This window comes from Sander lucioperca, chromosome 4 (assembly GCF_008315115.2).
Source record: "Sander lucioperca isolate FBNREF2018 chromosome 4, SLUC_FBN_1.2, whole genome shotgun sequence".
In the NCBI taxonomy this organism is placed as follows: Eukaryota; Metazoa; Chordata; class Actinopteri; order Perciformes; family Percidae; genus Sander; species Sander lucioperca.
Window position 1 is genome coordinate 14,157,638 of NC_050176.1, and position 18,145 is coordinate 14,175,782.

The following is an 18,145-nucleotide window of genomic DNA, read 5'->3' on the forward strand; positions in this document are numbered from 1 at the left end:
CTTCCCAACTGCTTTGACACAAATGCTCCAATAAGTAATATAATAACACAACTAATCATGTGGCTTCCCTAAAAAGTATAAATGGTTGAATGGTTATCTAGTTTGAGAGGAAATGTGTGAAAAAACAAACCAACAACTTACAGACACGTTGTGGGGGACTTGGGGGCGCCGTCCACCATGCTCGCAGTGCTGGCATTGCTTCCCGCCCCCTGGTTCGGACTGCCCAATAGGAACAGCGGGAGCACTCAGCTCGACCAATCAGCAACAACGGATGATAGTGAATGGAAGTTTAGTTTTTGAGTTTGGGATAGATCGAGGGAGAGATTAACGGAGAGGCTGAGCAAGAGAATGGGGAAATTAGTGGACAAAGTAAATTCAGGCTCTTAAATATCAACGCTTTGCTTTCGCAAAAGACCGAAAACGCAGTTGAATAAGGCAAAACAAGAGCCCTCTCTCTCCCCCGAGTCTGTGTCGAGGACGGTGGCAGGTGTTCAGTTGAGGGAGACGCATCGCCTCAGTCAGCTCCCCAAGCCCCAACAGGGTGCTGGAGACGGAGAAAAACGGATAAAACCCCGCTAACTGTAGCCAAGAACTCCCGTGAGTATGAACGGATAACGATAAAACGTTTTTAAGTAAGTTTCTTTCGTCGGATGGACTGTTTGTGGAGGACCGTTGAAGACTGGATGAAAAAGCGAAAGGCTCGTGTCGCAGTAGCAGCAGTGAGAGTAATATAACGTTACAGTCCCTGTAACGGCCGTTTGTTCAGTTCAAACAGACTGTTACTTTGGCTTGTACTAGCTAACGTTAACTCTTCGCCGGTGAATGTACAGAAAAGAAAACTCTCAGTTGTTGCTGAGAAACTTGTAATGCGTCTATGTTTTTTTTTTCTTTTTTGCTAACCTGTTGTGTCATTTTTCCGTGTAATCCGAGACCCAGCGCATTACGGCAAGTTAGCCTATCGGGTATCCGAGGCAAGAGGACCCCATTAGGAAGAGTGGTGGATAATCGACGACTTGTTTAGTTAACAGTTAATTAGGATTTCTAACTTTAGATAACAAGCGGCATCCCATCACGCTTCTCCATCACCACACTTGGGGGGGAATTAAAATACAGACTATCTGTGCAGTTTGTTTGCACAAAAAAACAAAAAAAACAGGGGTATTAACAGTAACAATTACTGGATTGATTTTTAGAACACATACACACACACACACACACACACACACACACACACACACACACACACACACACACACACACACATACAGGGAAAATTATGGATGGATAATTGCTTCTCTGTTATTACGACCACTCTCTAAACAGCTAAATGATCCGCGGGACAAATCCCCGGTAAAGACATTAAAACAAGCGTGGATTTGAGGTCGATGGCAGAGAATAAGCCGATAAATCTAAAACACTTAAATGTATTAATTCCTTGCTCTGATCAATCCGAAAATGAGGTATCACAGGACGCAGAAAAACACGGACTCCGCCACAGCACATAGAGATCACCGTGCCGTTACACCGTAAAGCCAGACACTAGTGAGGGGAAAGTATTTCTGCTGGTGAGGCGAACCCCCCTTCCTCATTCTCCCGCTGCCTGCTGAGTTTTGGACACCGGAGCTAGAGAGTCAAGATCGGGGAGCTTTCCGGCAGCGACAGCGGTGAACTCCCGTACCTCTGAGCTTCGCTTCACCGGGAGCGCGGAGCCGAAACCCGTTTCTCTCTCCGCTCCGACTTCTTCCCACTCGTGCGCAGAGCAGAGAGAGAGTTGCAGCAGCAAAGCACAAGCGGACACTGACACTGTTGGTCCCCTCTCCCGCATGATTAAACCGGAAATTTGCTGCCCTACGAGGTCCCCGGAGCGTGTGGAGGGACCCGCAGCAGGGAGCCGGCAGAAGATGACGGGGATGGGGACAGGGACGGCCCGGAGTGGGAGCCGGTGTCAGCCTCTTTTTCTCCTGCTCCTCCTCGGCAGCAGCTGCCACATGTTGCACGGGCAAGGTAAGATCTTTACTCCCAGGAGTCCTGGGTGCAAATGTCAGATATTGCACTAAAGAATATTAATATTCATATATGTATTTAGATCTATTCATACTGTTAGTGTTTAAAGGGTGGCACTGTGCATTGTCTAAAAGCAATTTACTGACAGACTCGTTTGTCACTGGGACCATGGTAAACAGGGGACAAGTGAGATGATGACTCCTAAACTGGAAACAAGGGTGTGATTTATTAGACCAAGTATAACTGCCTGCCTGTTTGGGATGTGTCCCTGCAGAAGGGTAATACAAAGGGGGGGGGGGGTTTTAGGCCAACCACAAAGTTTTTCTGTAAATTAAGGTTCATTGTGGGGGGAGGTACCTTCTTACCTTCTATAGTGCATGGATAAATTATTGTTATTGTTATGATGCATAGATTGTAGGATTAAGGTATTGAGGATGGGTATGGGGGGGGGGTTACAGTTTCTAAGCATCGATAATCCCCCTCTCAGTCAATGACCTGCTTAACTACAGGTCTTGATTTGGCACAAACACATGCAGCTGCACATATTAATTGAACTTTGTTTAGCAGTGTTGACCCTTGTTGTGCTGCAGGTGTCTATATCAAGTGTGTGACTTGTGGTTGCAGAACATTTACTGTGTAAAGTAATTGTTGAATGAAGACGCATATGCTGATGTATGGATTCATGACCAAAGCTGTCTGTCGAAAATGTGTGCTGCCAGGTTTTGTTTTGTTTCCAGCTCTAGAGAGGAGGATGAAGAGAAATTGTGGATATTTGTGTTTTTGCGTGCATCTGTGTGTTTTTTGTATGTGTGCATGTACCTCGTGGGAGAGTACAGAGTACAGAGTGCCAAAACAAAAGCACAGAAAAGGTCAGGCTGGTGTCGGCACACGGTTTTCTCTGGGTCACAGATGGCATGGTGTGCTGAATGAAAGGCTGAGACTTGGGGGTTATGTGGAGGAGGGGTCTTAGGAATGTCTGTGCATATATTTGTGTGTGTGTGTGTGTGTGTGTGTGTGTGTGTTAGAGGTGGGGGTGAGCTATTTGTGAACGCATGGAGAATGTGTGTGCCGTTTAAGTGCAGGAAGGTAGAAGAGGAATGAGGAGGGAAAGAAAGTCAGGAGGGAGGAGAAGGAGGGAGAGGGGAGTGGCAGGCAAAGTGGGCGAGAATAAGAAATGGAGGGCGGGGGGGGGGTTAGAGAGGGAATGCGGCGCAACATGCTTGTCACTCAGAAAGCTGTGTCTGCAGTTCAATCGATGATGACGGTATGACAACACCTCTGTGTGTGTCAAAAGTTGCTCTCCTCTCCTTTCTTTTCCCAGTCGTCACACTCTCACTCTTCCTCCCTCCTAGGTGTTGAGGAGGAGGTGGGAGACGGAGCGATGGTGTGGCTGCACAGTCAGCTCCTTTCGTTCTCCTTCTAATGTCAAGGTCTCAGCACCAGCACCCAAGTTACCACACCCCTCAGACACACCAACCTCTTCCAGCTGTCTTGGCTCAGGGGATTTTGGGGGGGGGGGTGCCCTGCTGCGAAATGTCTATACCTCAGGATGGCTGGCAGGAGTTGTGTTATATGCGTGTTTGCTGGGGAAGGGGGTGAATTAGAAATTAGTGAAACAGATGCAGGATGGGGTTGGTGGTGGTGGTGGTGGAGAGGGGGCGGGGTTATTGATTTGATAAGCTGTGCCAGGCGGCCAATCGAAGGCTGTAGATTTTCCAGGTTCCGATCCCTCTATCCCCAGCATTTATTAGGACGTTTTATTTTAGGAGGAAAAGGATGAAATTCATGAGCCAAGGTTGATCCTCCTGATCTCTCCACGCCCCTCTCTCTCCCTCCTCCCCCTTCCGTCCCTCTCCCTTTCCCTCTTTCACTCTCTCTCCCTCGCTTTCCCTCAGTCAATCGATGCCCACACCCCTCCTCATAAATGTGAGGCTTTATATGAGCCAACTCTCGTCTCTGGGAGCACATTTAAATAAGCTCATCGATCTTTCATTTTAGAGTTTAAGTGACGGCAGCATTTTACTGTCTCTCTCCTTCTCCCTCCCCCCGTTCCTCCACCTCTCATCTGCTCACCTCTCCACCCTCCCTTCTTTATTCATAACTTATTCCTCCGCCCCCCCCCACAGCCTCCCTGTCACTGAGTGGGTCCTGCTTCACAGCTGTTTGACTGATTCACATTTCCAGCATGATATAGACAGAGCCTCATTCCAGATACATTTATATTCTAACTGAGGTCAAGAATGGGTCACATTTAGTGTCTCTCAAAATGCAAATTATACTGTATATCACTAACAGAGTCTAGAATGTGTCATTATCTTGCCGACTGTTCATGATTTTCTGAAAATAGCCTTGTTGCATTTGACAGCCATGGATTCTAGAGATTTTCAACATCATTTTCAAACATTTTTAGAAACCCAAATTACAGAGGACCGCATAATACTTATAAAAATGACATTAAAACATGAAAATGTTCAAAGTCAGAAGGGGTTCACATAACAACAGGGAAATGGACCATTAGGTTTAAAATGCATAGAGAATGATTTTGTCCCGGTTGCTAATGTGGATAATGATAATGGTTGATAAGTTGCCAAAATGTAATGGAAAAATACTGTTGGTCGTCATGATTGCTAAACTTTCCCAAGGTAAATGCCTTAAAATGTGGCTCGAGCATCCCAGCTGTAAAACCATTGCACTTCTTTCTTGTCTGAAAAAGAAATCGCAGGTCACAATCTTTAGCCCTCGTACAAAAGTTTAGTTTCTTACCATGAATTAAGAAGTTTTCTTCTGCTTCAACTAGGCCAAGCAGGACTTGCAAGACTTGCATCACTATGCTGACCCACTTAGTGGATCTATCAGTGTGATTAGGCTTGATATGACGCATGTCATTGGCTCAACTAAGCCAGAGCTTGATGCTGATTTGACCAATTGGCATGCGTAAGTGAATTGAGGTCACTGACAGGACATTTAGATGGTGGGCTGTGGGCTGGAAGAGTTCTGAGCGTGATGTCAAAACCCTAATCAAATAGACTAGCATGCAGCTTTACACATGTGCACACACACATACATACACACAACGTCCTTCTCTCTCATCAGCGTCAAACACTTAACGCACACGTGCTTTTTGCTTAACCATGTTGTAATGAGGAGGGGGTAAATGAGAAGCCTTGTCTAACCGATGATCATCCCCCACGCTGCACAACCATACCATGACTTTTCCACCTCTTTCACACTTGTGAATCTTATGTCTGTTTTCACATTCACATTACATGCAGCGTTTGCTCGCAGGTCATAAAAAAACAAGTGAAGCAATTTGTATTAAAGGCGGTTTGACACCAGAAGTATTGTAGCACGCTCCATTACTTCAGCATGCAACCTTAGGATTTTGATGTATTTTAAACTCTACATTTACTGCTTGTTACAAAACAGTTATACACATGTTCTGTCTTTGCCCACAGACACAAATTTTATCCCACATTCAAGTAGTTTCAATTTTGGAGGCCTCAGGAGAGACTTTGCTGTCTGATGGATTGTGTGTGTGTGTGTGTGTGTGTGTGTGTGTGTGTGTGTGTGTGTGTGTGTGTGTGTGTGTGTGCGTGTGTGTGGATGTGTATTAGAGAAGGAGAGCAAGCAATTGAGTTGAAGACAAATGTGTGTGTGGGAGTGCGTGATAGACGTCAGATTAGTCGGGTCTAAGAGGAAGTGAGGTCCCTGGTCGACTCCCTTATTTCCTGTCTGTCAGGAGGAACAAATCACCACACTTCCACAGCCACCTGACACGTTATGTTCTGTGAGTGTACGTGTCTGTGTGTTTGGGAGGGAGAGAGTTTGTGTGTGTCTACCTATCTATGTGTGCAGACTACATACAGTATGTATTGCCGGCGTGTGTGTGTGTGCATCAGGTCGATGCCTACCCTCTATCAGTCCTAAGTGTTTTCTTCTCACAACAGAAGAAGTGGCAGCTATAGAGAAGCAGCCAGAGTCTCTTGATGGAAAATATTCGCCTGTGTGTGTGTGTGTGTGTGTGTGTGTGTTTGTGTGTGTGTGTGTGTGTGTGTGTGACAAGCTGTCACTGAGGTAATTATTAAGAGGTCAGTTGGATCATGCTTCCCACTCCATCAGTGTCACTATGAGTGGTCAGTTTAAAGCACAACATACTAAATATAAGGTTAAGGTATAATTGCCAAAAGCGTTATGTGTGTTTTAAGTGTCTACACACGTGTGTTTTTGCCCAGTCAGTATGGTTTCCGATCTTCCTTTATAAGAGTTTTCCTCAAAAACATCCCTCAGAGCTTTGAAATATGAGCCACGTGGGATACACTCTGGTCTCCTTCTGCCTTCCTCTCTGTCTTGCTTCTTTTTGCTCTTAATTTTTTTGTGTTTGTCCTTAAGGTATTGCTCCTCTTCTTTTTGGTTTCTCATTCTGTCTTTCCTCCTTGTCTCCCCATAAGGGACCAAATAATCTATTACTGCAGGCCACACAGGTGGAATGGAGGCTGTTTTGCTGTTTAGGCCTTGGTGTTTATTATGTAAGATAGGGGGAGGAGGTTGCTATTGATCCGCTGTCTGTACGTGTGTGAGCAGCGAGGGAGGCGGTATAGCACAAAAGCTTATCTTGTACTTTTCAAGATGGTTCTACAGCGAGACACCGAAATAAAGCAGAACGCTTGCAAAAACATGAACTTATTGATTGACTGAGCTGTAAGACATCACAAAGAAAAAGACAGACACTTATCCAGATTGGCAGACAAACATAATGATAGGAGAGATAAATGCATGTGATAAATGCACACAGATTTCCAACTATTGTTTGTTAACTGAAGTGTAGGCAAAGTTAAAATCCATGATGTTGGCATATAGTGGTTCCACTTAGACTGTTAGGCCGGCTTCACAATGGCTGCGTGGCGTGAGCGTGTCAGCTGCGTGACGTGTCCATTTTTATTTTGGCTCCCATGTTAACAGGTTAGAGCTTTCACACTGCCTGCGTGACACGCACGTCAGAAAACGCGTGCCTGCTAGAAATAGGACCGACGCCTATTTTTCACGTGACACGCAAGCGTGTTGGAAGCGTTTCCAGGCAAAATAGAATACAAAAAGATGTTTATATGGCATTTTGACACAAATACATATTAAGAAATGACATTTTGATGTTTGAAAGTCTCTAGGTTTTGACATAAATGCAGATACAAATGTAATTAAAAAAAATAAAAATAATAATTATCGATTTTCAAATATTGCACCTGTCAATACAGAACGAAATATTCTGTAGCCTATTTTGCCGTCAATACTGCCGATGTTGTCTTTGCTGTAATCAAATCAGTCTATATTTATATTTAACATGAAGTATACTACTGCTTGAGTGCATTCTATCAATGGGAAACATACATGCGTACAGACAAGGCTAGCAGCAGCAGCGCCACGTCAGACACGTTTCTGGTGTGAAAAGACATGGAAAAATCCACGCAGCTGACACGCAACTGACACGCAACAGAAACGCCACGCAGCCAGTGTGAAGCCGGCCTTATTAAATTAACACTTGCAACAGAAATGAGTGGCCACCTGTCATTAGGTTTAGTCTTGTATATGTCACTCTTTGACATTCATGGTGGGATTTGTATTGAGCTGAACTGTTAGCTGATCGACAGAAAAGTTAATCAGCAACTATTTTAATAATTGTGTTTTTAATAATCGAGTCATTTTGTTAAACAAAAAGACGTTCTCTAGTTTTGGCTTCTAAAGTGTAAAGGTGTGCTACTTTTCTCTGTATTTTATACATTATACTTTTTTTTCTTTTTGGAGGAACAGGCAGCTCTGAACAGCTTTGGTGAAGTGCATAGAAGAACCAAATCAGTCCACTTATTGAAAGAGGTCTGAACCTGAAAACAATATTGTGTTTTGTAATCTGGAACATCTGACCTTTGGCTTTAATGTTAAATACTTACATACATCTTGAAATGTTGAATTAAACAAGATGGTGACCTACAAATGCAGGTTTTGTGCAGCTTACCTAAGGGCTATCGCTGCATGCAAAAGTAATAATTTATTGTTTGAATTTGCTAAATAGGGATCTTATAAAGACTGAGTCAGGAATAGTTAACACAAGACTTTCTAGCTGTTGCTGCACAGTTACACTAATTTAATAAGACCTCTGGCTATTGTGATAGCAGAATGGCTACAGGAAGTTATAGAAAAGTTTTTTTCACTGTTGGGAAGTGACAGTGTGCTTGCCTAGCAGCCTTCTTAATTACCACTGACTGCAGTTAATACACGATCTGCTGCACTTGCACCTTCATGGAAATAGAACACATTTGCTCGAAATACATGTTTGCATATTACTGCAAAGTTTTCTCAATTACATTAGCACAAGGTATTTTAAAATCCAACTGAAAAACAGCATAAATATCTGCTCTGTTACTTGTCCTGTGTTCTTTGAGAGAAAAAAAACAAAAACGAAAAGGGAGAAATTTACATTTTATATTTTTTGATTTCATGATGGCGCCCCCTAGTTTTGCATACATCTATCCATCTATGTAGATGGATTATGCACTGTGCACAATTAAGCAGACCTACAATAATGTCAGTAAAGCAGGTCCACCTAAAAGATATGGTTGGCTGCTGAGTAACTTTGTATTATATAGGATGCACCACAGCCTTTCTTTGACTTCTTATTTACATACAATCCTACAAACATCTGTCAACACGTCTTTCGATATCTGTCAATACACACCTGTTAATATATAATATAATACAAGTGCATGTGTATAACTAAATATAGATTCTAAGGTAATCAAATGTGCAAATGCTATGAAAAGAGAAGCACCCAAAAACCTTGACCAGCAATCCTTCATTCATTTTTGTAACATTTTCTGTGGATTTAAATTTTTGGCTGACTGTTCCTGCTTGAGACCTTTAGGCATGTTTTTGATAAAAATAAATGCAACGAAACCAAAAGTGCAGATAAAAAAAATAAAGCACAGTCAAAAACCCCTGTCAAATGTGAAATAGGTATAGCATAATGTATATTTAAAAATACATAACATCAAACAACAACCAAACAAAACATGCACAAAACATGCACATTGACAGATCCTTGTTCGCGAGAATATTTTTTTTTTATCTCACATCACTGCTTTGTTCTTTGTTTTTGAGATAACCCATATGCAGTGATGCCAGTAACTAAGTACTAAGTAAGTAACGTGTTACTCTAATCTGACCACTTTTTTCAGTAACGAGTAATCTAACGCGTTACTATTTCCAAACCAGTAATCAGATTAAAGTTACTTATCTAAGTCACTGTGCGTTACTATTTTTGTCATTTTCCTTAGTAAAAATATATATTTTTGCTTTCTTCTTAAGTCTCGGGGAGTGAAGTCACGTATGCGACAGGTCATGTTTTCAGCATAAGGACAGGTCACGTTTTCAGCATGTGGACACTTCACTTGTACCACGCAGTGACACAAACGTAAACAACAATGGAGGGAGGAGAGAGATGCGCGTTTTCTAGCTGGAAATACAGTCCCTATTTTGAGTTTGTGTCAGCTAAAGACGGCAATATTAAGGTTCGTTGTACACTCTGTGCTGGTGGCGACAAAGTGCTATCTAGCTACAAAAACACTACGTCAAATTTGAAGAAACATTTGGAGTCGCAGCACTGCAGTCAAACTTACAGAGCAAGTCCCACCAGGTGGTGCGAAGCAGAGAGCAGGAGGTCCCCCACCACAGAAACAACAAAAGCTGGACTTCGGTGCAAAACCAGTAAGTGGGGGAGAGTTGAAGAAGTTGATCGGGCAGTATGTTGTAGCAGAAATGCTGCCCTTAAACACGGTTGACTCGCTCTCTTTCGTGCCATAATAAACAAGATCCCTACTACTGGCAATGCCGAGCTGCCTCACAGTAAACCGGTTGTCATTTTTATGTTGAGGCTGTGGGGGTGTTGTCGGCAGTTGTTGAATGTAACTAATAAAGTAACTTGTAATCTAACTTCGTTACTTTTAAAATCAAGTAATCTGTAAAGTAACTAACTACTACTACTATTACTTTTTCAAAGTAACTGTGGCAACACTGCCCATATGTGATGAATAGTAATGTCTTTTTCTCAGTATTTTTGGTGTTTTGAAATATGCTGCAGCCAGAGGAAGATGAGACAACAACTAAATAAAACCAAGAGCCACTGTGACAGTTTCATCACATGCAGTAAATTGTATGGGGCTTAATGGTATTAAGAACTTTGAACCCAGTGATAGCAATAAGCACTGCAAAGTTGTCTACAGCTGAATGGCACTATAAAGGACTGCAGGCAGCTGCATGAAGATTAAACTCTAATCAAGGCAATAATTACATGCATTCTACATGTGGAAAAATGTTTGTGAAATTTACTTTGCCCCAAATACTACAGGATGTTTACTGTATGCTCCATGGTTATATAAAACATGACTCTGTGACATGTTTACCACCATATTTCTCAAGAAAAACATACCCATGATAGAACTTTATTTACTTACTTACTTACTTTTCCAAGCCTTCCTTTCCTTCCACCCCAAGGTCACGCTTAGACCACTTAGTATAGTTAGACAGATGTATGTTAACAAGAATAGTTAGTTATATTAGTAATACTCAGTAATATTTGTGTAGAATAATTGCATTTTATGATTGCTCGAAATAGAGATTCATGAGAAAAGTACATAAGGCTTAGAGTGAGAGTTTTGCTTTTTTATATCCTTCATCAACGTTATTGAACTATTCCTGTGCTATAGTCTCTTATTTAAGTGTGCTGCTTTTAAACGAAAATCATTTTCATCAGACCTCAGTAAAAGGCTATCGCAACATCTTTTCTTTTTTTGCATTAACTTGCTTGCCACAACCGTTTATCTTCTGTCTGAAACAGGAAAGTCAGGTTAACAACGAGCACCACAACACTAAACTGTCGCAATCATGTGATGGTTTTGCATTGGATTAAATGGTGGGGTGGAGCTGAGATTGTGAGCAATATGTCGCTAAATGAAACTGAATAGTTACACTTCATTAGTACACAGACATCAGCAAGTGTTGTACATTATGCATTCATTGTAAGCAGATATTGTGAAACTGATTTCACACACAGCAAGCTACACTAAAGGAATTTACTTTGTAATTGCAGATGACAAAGAAATTGTTCAAAACAAAGTTTTAACTTTATTTTGTTTTGACTCATACACACGCACGCACACACACATAGCCTACACATGGGGCATGTATACCATTATGATTATTCATGCCAATTTTGTGGAAATATATATTGGTTTGAGTGTTTTCCCTACCATTGTTTTTTTGGGGGGGCCCTGCCTGAAAGAATGACAAAATTATATAATTATGCTATATACCGGTGCGCCGCATGGTGCTCCGTCTGGTCAGCGGTAGTTGGTGGTTCAGTTATCCGAGAATAGGTGACTGTGAGCCGGGTACAGAGCCCCACGAGCTGTCATTTCGACGGAGATTGCGGTTAAGTAAGTAATGAAACGACTAGTTAAGAATGTCGCTGCCATGTTGTTTGTGTGCGCAGTTCCATTTGGAACTACGGGAGCGTTGGCGGATGTTAAGGAGAAAACCGATTTTCATTTAAACAAGTCGATGTTAACTACACATTTGAGTTAATTGATAAAATATATAAAACATGCATGGGGTACTATATTAATACGTGTAGAAATAATAATCAGAGGTTTATCAACATATATTATTTACATGCCCTCTGTTTCTGAAAATATTTTGACAGTTTATGTATTTTATGACATTTTACCCACAAATTACAGTCCATCCACTGTATGGAGCGAATATTTAGTACAGGAGTACTGACTCAGTTTTAAAATGTTTTAAAATTTGGATTTATGGAATCCCAAAAGGTAGCATTTTTGATGCTGAAAAATCACAGATGTCAGGTTCCTGTGACATACACAAGGCAATCTAGGAACAGATTCCTATTTACAGGAACAACTGGTGGAAATAAAATTGCAGGTGGCTGGAGATACATCAGAGAGACATTCTTTCTCTCTTTCTCTTTCTCTTTCTCTCTCTCTCTCTCTCTCTCTCTCTCTCTCTCTCTCTCTCTCTCTCTCTCTCTCTCTCTCTCTCTCTCTCTCTCTCTCTCTCTCTCTCTCTCTCTCTCTCTCTCTCTCTCTCTCTCTCCTTAACACCTGGGTAATTCCTTTAAAACCCCAGCCTTGTACTGCCAGTCATTTAGTGGCAGCACTAGATTAGTGAAAGGCTCAGGAGCAGTCTCACAGCAGGAGAGAGAAAGAGACTCTCTTTCCTACATTGAGAATGTTTCAGGCGTTATTTGGATTCAAACTGACAACCTTCCAGTGGATCATACCCCAGGCGGCCTCTCTTTGTGTCTCACTTTTCCCCTTTGCTTTCTGTGTGGCTATAGTCATTTTTTTTACCGTGACATTCGCAGGGTGTGGAGTGATATCGAGTGAAGATTGTTCAGTGAAAAAACATCAATGCCCCCCACCCCCCTCTCTCCCAGTGCTCCTCATACCAAATGCACCTGGCTGAGGCTGAGGCTCTCTATTTGTTTGTGTGTTTTTGTTTTGTTTTCATTGTGGTGGTGCCATCAAGCTATTTGAATAGGATCTTTGCATAGTGAAACGCCAGTCACGGAATATTACTGAGGTCAGGCTGGGTTGAGTAGAAGTGCGGGAGTGTACATCGCTGTGTGTGTATTACTGTAGAGCAGCATGATTTACTTGTTCAGTCCAAGGACTTAAAACCTGCTGCAGGTGTGTGTTCTCAGCCTGATGCGTTTGATCTGCCACAGGTGTTTGAGAGGGTGGCTGTGTGTGTGTGTGTGTGTGTGTGTGTGTGTGTGTGTGTGTGTCTGCGAATGGTGATTTATGCTATAGGCTCTGATCTTAAAAGACCCTTTTTGATCTCATCCAGAAATAGACAGGAAGTACTGTATTTGTGTGTGTGTGTGTGTGTGTGTGTGTGTCTGGCCAGAGGTTTTTAGCTTAGTCCTTTGATCCAAGCTAGAGGAGGGCATACCTCTGTGAGTAGCCAGCCAGCAGTATGGACACTTGGCTTGCGCTCCTGAAGTGTGTGTGTGTGTGTGTGTGTGTGTGTTTATGTGTGTGTGTGTGTGTGTGTGTGTGTGTGTGTGTGTGTGTAGGAGAGTGTATATGGCTAGAATCAAAAAGTGGTGACTTTAAAAAAAGAAGTGGTGGCTTATTGGACTGTGCGAACACAGCGTCCCTCTTTCATTCCTTCAACCAGCTTCTTGAAAACTCGGCGTAGCGATGTGTGCGCATATCCAAAAACCTGTTGATATCCAACTCTGATAATGTTTAAAAGTAGCTGTGTTTCTCCTTCTAATCGGGTCTCCAGCCTCGCAAACTGTTGGCTGGTTGGTTTGTGTACAGAAACCATAGCAACGCACAGAGCTGACCATAAGCCTGCGGTAAAAACCCAGACTGAGACGCATATTCTGAATGCGCTGTATACATGTCCAAAGAATCCAAGGTAACATATTATATATCCACTCGCTTTGCACAGTAGCATATAGCATAGTGTCTTCTTTTTTTTTTTTTTTTTTTAACCACCTTCTCAGTTACACCCCAAATCAGATCTGTGGTTTAAGTTATTACACAGGGATAAGAGGCTTTCTGCAAACATTAAGTATTGCATTAGTGCTGGCAGAGCACTGAAGTTGTGCACGCCATCAGCTGTATGACCTGACTCTTATAATCAGTAATCATATTCAAACAAACCCCAATCGCGTTTTGTCAAGATAATAAGGGAAATCTTGACCGGCTCTCAGTTAGTTTTGGATCATTACTGTATCTTGAGGCTGGTGGTTATGCTGGCTGTACGGTTAGGCTTTACTTTTACCTGCTAGTTTTCTCCCTTCACAACACCAGCCTGTTCTACTACTACTACGCGTTGTGCTGGTGTGTTCTGCTCTGTGTAATGGGCTGTTCAAAATATACGGACTCAAAAGCAGGGACAATGATAGGCTGCTACTCATTGTGAATGGGACCTGGTGTTGCAGCCTGCTCCCCCTGCTGACCTACTGTACAGATATTAAAAAGGCGCCCAGCAGCACTTCAGGAGAGGCTATTCAGTACTTGGGGAAACAAACTGCGCAACAGGAAAAAAGTGTAGTACTGCAGCTATATCAGAAAAAAGAAAAAGCAGAGTACATACCCGTAATATTATGTGCTCAATGCAGCACACCCACAAAGTTACAGATTCAGATTCATGAAAGGCCAGAAACTGCCTACGTCTTTGTATCTATAGATGTGGACGCTGTAACTCTTGGTTTTGTTCAGCTACACGTTTGTGACATCTGGCATACAGAGTGTAAAGGGTTACAATGGACAAAGCATTGAAAATGGTTCAGCGTTTATCCATTTTCCATTAGGAAATCAGTGGGCTCACTTTTCCACAACTCAAGTGGAATTTTACTAATTTGGATCAAGAGTTCATTTGTGAAACGCTACTTTTTAAGGAAAGTGTACATGAGCCTTCAATATTAGTTCAAAGTAATGTATCAGTGTTTTTGACGATGACCAGCACGGCACTTTTAAATAGTGTAAATTGAGTAGTTTTTATCTCCCTTATGTGCATGTATTTTTTTCTATGTGCTGAAATCAGTGTTTTGACTGACATGTGGTTGATCCTGATCAGAATGAATTGATTCCTTTAACAAGAGAGTAAAAGCTGCTGTTGATTGATGGATGAGGAAATGAACGCACAGATGGATTAGATAATACGGTATGCTAGAAGAAAAGTAATCAAAGTGAGAAAAAAAGTAATTCAAAGAGAAAGGAGGAGGAAAGAGAGAATAGGTTGTCAGTTAGGGGGTCACTGGAGTAGATGGGTGGATGAGAGAAAACGTCACGGAAATAAGAAGATGTAGTCAAAACCGAGACTTAGGCTACGTTCAGATTCCAGTGTGAACTGTTTGCGGTTTTGAAATGACCCGCATGCGCAAAAGAACAATAACAATGACATCAGACGCAGCACCCTTTTGCACTAAAGTTAGGAAAGGTTATGGAGGAAGTAAGCATTTTCGCTTTTATTTCAAAAATGTTTGTGTAATAGCAGCCATAGCATTAATGAGCAGGTGCTGAGAAGGAGAAGAATGAAGAGAAAGAGAGCCAAATTGGCTATTTTGGCCTTTTGTGGGGTTATGGCTGCAAATTCACTACAGAGGTCTGTGTGACTGGACGACCGATTTGCACGTCAGGACCGCTAGAGGCCTCCACCAGAGTTTCCTCTGGCTTTGCCCTCGCACGCGCTCACGCTCCACCTCCCTGACGGTGCGGGCGAGACGGGCCGGTGGTGTGCCCGACCCCGAGGGACCGGGATCCCACCTCAGCTGGCGCGCGCCGGCCCTCACTTTCATTGCGCCACGGGGCGACCCTCTGACTTGTGCGCGCGTTAAACTCCTTGGTCCGTGTTTCAAGACGACTCGGGTGGGTTGCCGACATTGCCTTTTTTACGTGAGCCGATCCCCGCCCTGGTGACACGATGCGTTTGGGGCACACTGAGGACAGTCCGCCCAGGTTGACAGCTGCACCGGGAGCAGGGGGCTCCGCCCCTCCCCGCGGGGAGAGAGCTGGGCGCAGCGAGGGTTATTGAGGTAAAAGTCGCATCAAATCCGCCTTGGTTGTTCACACTGCGGCCGCATTGAAAAAAATCTGATCTGGGTCTGATTCAGGACCACATATGGAAGTGGCCTGAATCTGATTTGAAAAAATCAGATCTGGGCTAGATTTGAGTGTTCACACTACTTCTGAAGAAGTCTGACCTGGTCACTTGACCCCAAAAAAATCGGATTTGGGCCACTTTTGCCTGCAGTCTGAACGTAGCCTAAGATACTTAGTCAAGACAGATTAAGTGAGTTCCTTAAAGAGAAAGACTAAGAAGAGAGAAAATAGTTTGTCGGCTAATGGACTCACTTTATCTATTTCCTACTTTACCATTCTTGTAATTCCCCTCTTGCTCGCTTGATCCCTCTCTCCAATCATATCCCTCCCTGCGTTACATCTTTCTCTGCTTTCTAGCACTTATTTCTCTCCTCCACTCTCTTTAATTGGGAAGGGGCGGTGCACATGCATTCATCTCATTAAGTGCGCACACACAAACACACACCGTTCTCACAGAGATTTTGTTATCCTTTTGTAAAATTAATGTTTGTGTGTGGATTGAATCTCAAATAATCTCTTGTAAGAATTCACTTTATCTTGTGAATGTGGGAATAGAAAGAGAGAAAGGCAAATACATGACAATAAAATGAAAGCATTCAAGCGAAAGAGAGAAATGAATTATCCTGTTTGCCTGTTGATGCAAACTCGTCAGTAGGACCCTGTGCTGTGCTGCGAGTTTGTGAGCATACCAGGACACACGCACACACACACACACACACACACACACACACACACACACACACACACACACACACAGGCACGCAGAGATACAGACACATACCCTCGTTCGTCTTGAGTTATATTTCAACTCGGTGGCTCAGCTGTGTTTAGTATGGTAGTTGTGTTTGACTCAGCAGAATGCTCACCACAGTCAACAATGCCACTCAGTGTTTTCTTTTGAGTTTTCAACCTGTCACCACATCAGTCCACTGGGCTTGACATTTATCTCTAGACTAAACTAGTATTAAAATAAATGATGACATCATTATGAACTATAGAGTAGAAATATTAGAAAAACCTACAGTATTGAATTACACACAAGCTAAATATTTATAACATGTAGTGTATATATATTTTGTTTCTATACATTGGTACTTTAGTTTGATAATGCAGAAGTTTACTTCCAGCGTATTCACGCAGGCCATCACTAGATTACACCATGCATCTTGTGCTGCTTTCACATGACAGCAAATAAAACAATATTTAATGAATTTTGCATTTAATTACCCTCTCTTATGAAAAAGGACATGAAATTTATCAAATTGATCACTTTAGAGACAAAAGACTTTAAATGAGCCAGTTGAGGCGGCAGGAGCATTTTTTGAATGATGATACTGAGAATGACTTTGTTCTCCAGTAGCAGCGTGCAGAGAGCTGGGTTGATGTTGTTTGATCTGTATGGATGCTACTGAATGGTCTTTAAGTTTATAGTGCAGTCAATTTCATTACGACGATTATTAGCCAAAATCAATTGTGTTCTGTAAAGAATTTACAGCCTCACAAAGAGGGGGAGTTACTTGCTTTTTTACATTTCAAATAAGCTTTAGGCCAGCTACACACTGGCTGCGTGGCGTGAGCGTGGTGTTTCTGTTGCGTGTCAGCTGCGTGGATTTTTCCATGTCTTTACACACCAGAAACGTGTCTGACACGGCGCTGCTGCTGCTAGCCTTGTCTGTACACATGTATGTTTCCCATTGATAAAATGAAATACCATGTTAAACATAAATATATACTGATTTGATTTCAGCAAAGACAACGTCAGCAGTATTGACGGCAAAATAAGCTACAGAATATTTCGTTCTGTATTGACAGGTGCAATATTTGAATTTTTTAAATTTTTTATATTACATTTATATCTGAATTTATGTCAAAACCTAGAGACTTTCAAACATCAACATGTCATTTATTAATATGTATTCGTGTCAAAATGACATATAAACATCTTTTCCTATTCTATTTTGCCTGGAAACGCTTCCAACACGCTTGCCTGTCGCGTGAAAAATAGGCGTCGGTCCTATTTCTAGCATGCACGCGTTTTCGAGAGACATGAGACGTGCGTGTCACGCAGGCAGTGTGTAAGCTCTAACCTGTTAACATGGGAGCTGAAATAAAAACGGACACGCCACGCAGCTGACACGCTCACGCCACGCAGCCAGTGTGAAGCTGGCTTTAATTGAATACTTTTTTTTTTTTTTGGTTGTTTTTTTAGGTTACGATAAATGATGGGAACCTTTGATTGTGAACGTCTAGGATTTGGCAATGGTTATGGTTAGGGTTAGGGTTAAGGTTAGGGTTAGGTGCCTTGAAGTCAACAGTTGCAGCGCTGCCTTGAAGTCGATTAGGCAATGGTTATGGTTATGGTTATGGTTAGGTTTGGGTTAAAACGCACCGCCCAGGATGGGTGCTGCGAGGAGCACGGGCACAAGGGGATCACTGGTGTGAATAAAACACTTAAAGAA

The 18,145-nt window shown here is 42.4% G+C and overlaps 1 protein-coding gene across 2 annotated transcripts in view; it reads left to right on the top strand.

Annotated features, from left to right (window-relative positions):
- Positions 1-265: 265 nt before the first annotated feature.
- Positions 266-18,145, top strand: part of sdk1a (sidekick cell adhesion molecule 1a) — a 261,546-nt gene continuing 243,666 nt past the window's right edge. For both annotated transcript variants that reach the window (XM_031289561.2, XM_031289562.2), the window contains exon 1: positions 266-2,004. In XM_031289561.2, coding sequence (XP_031145421.1) covers positions 1,824-2,004 — 181 coding nt within the window. In that variant the 5' untranslated portion in view covers positions 266-1,823. The remainder of the gene's footprint in view (positions 2,005-18,145) is intronic.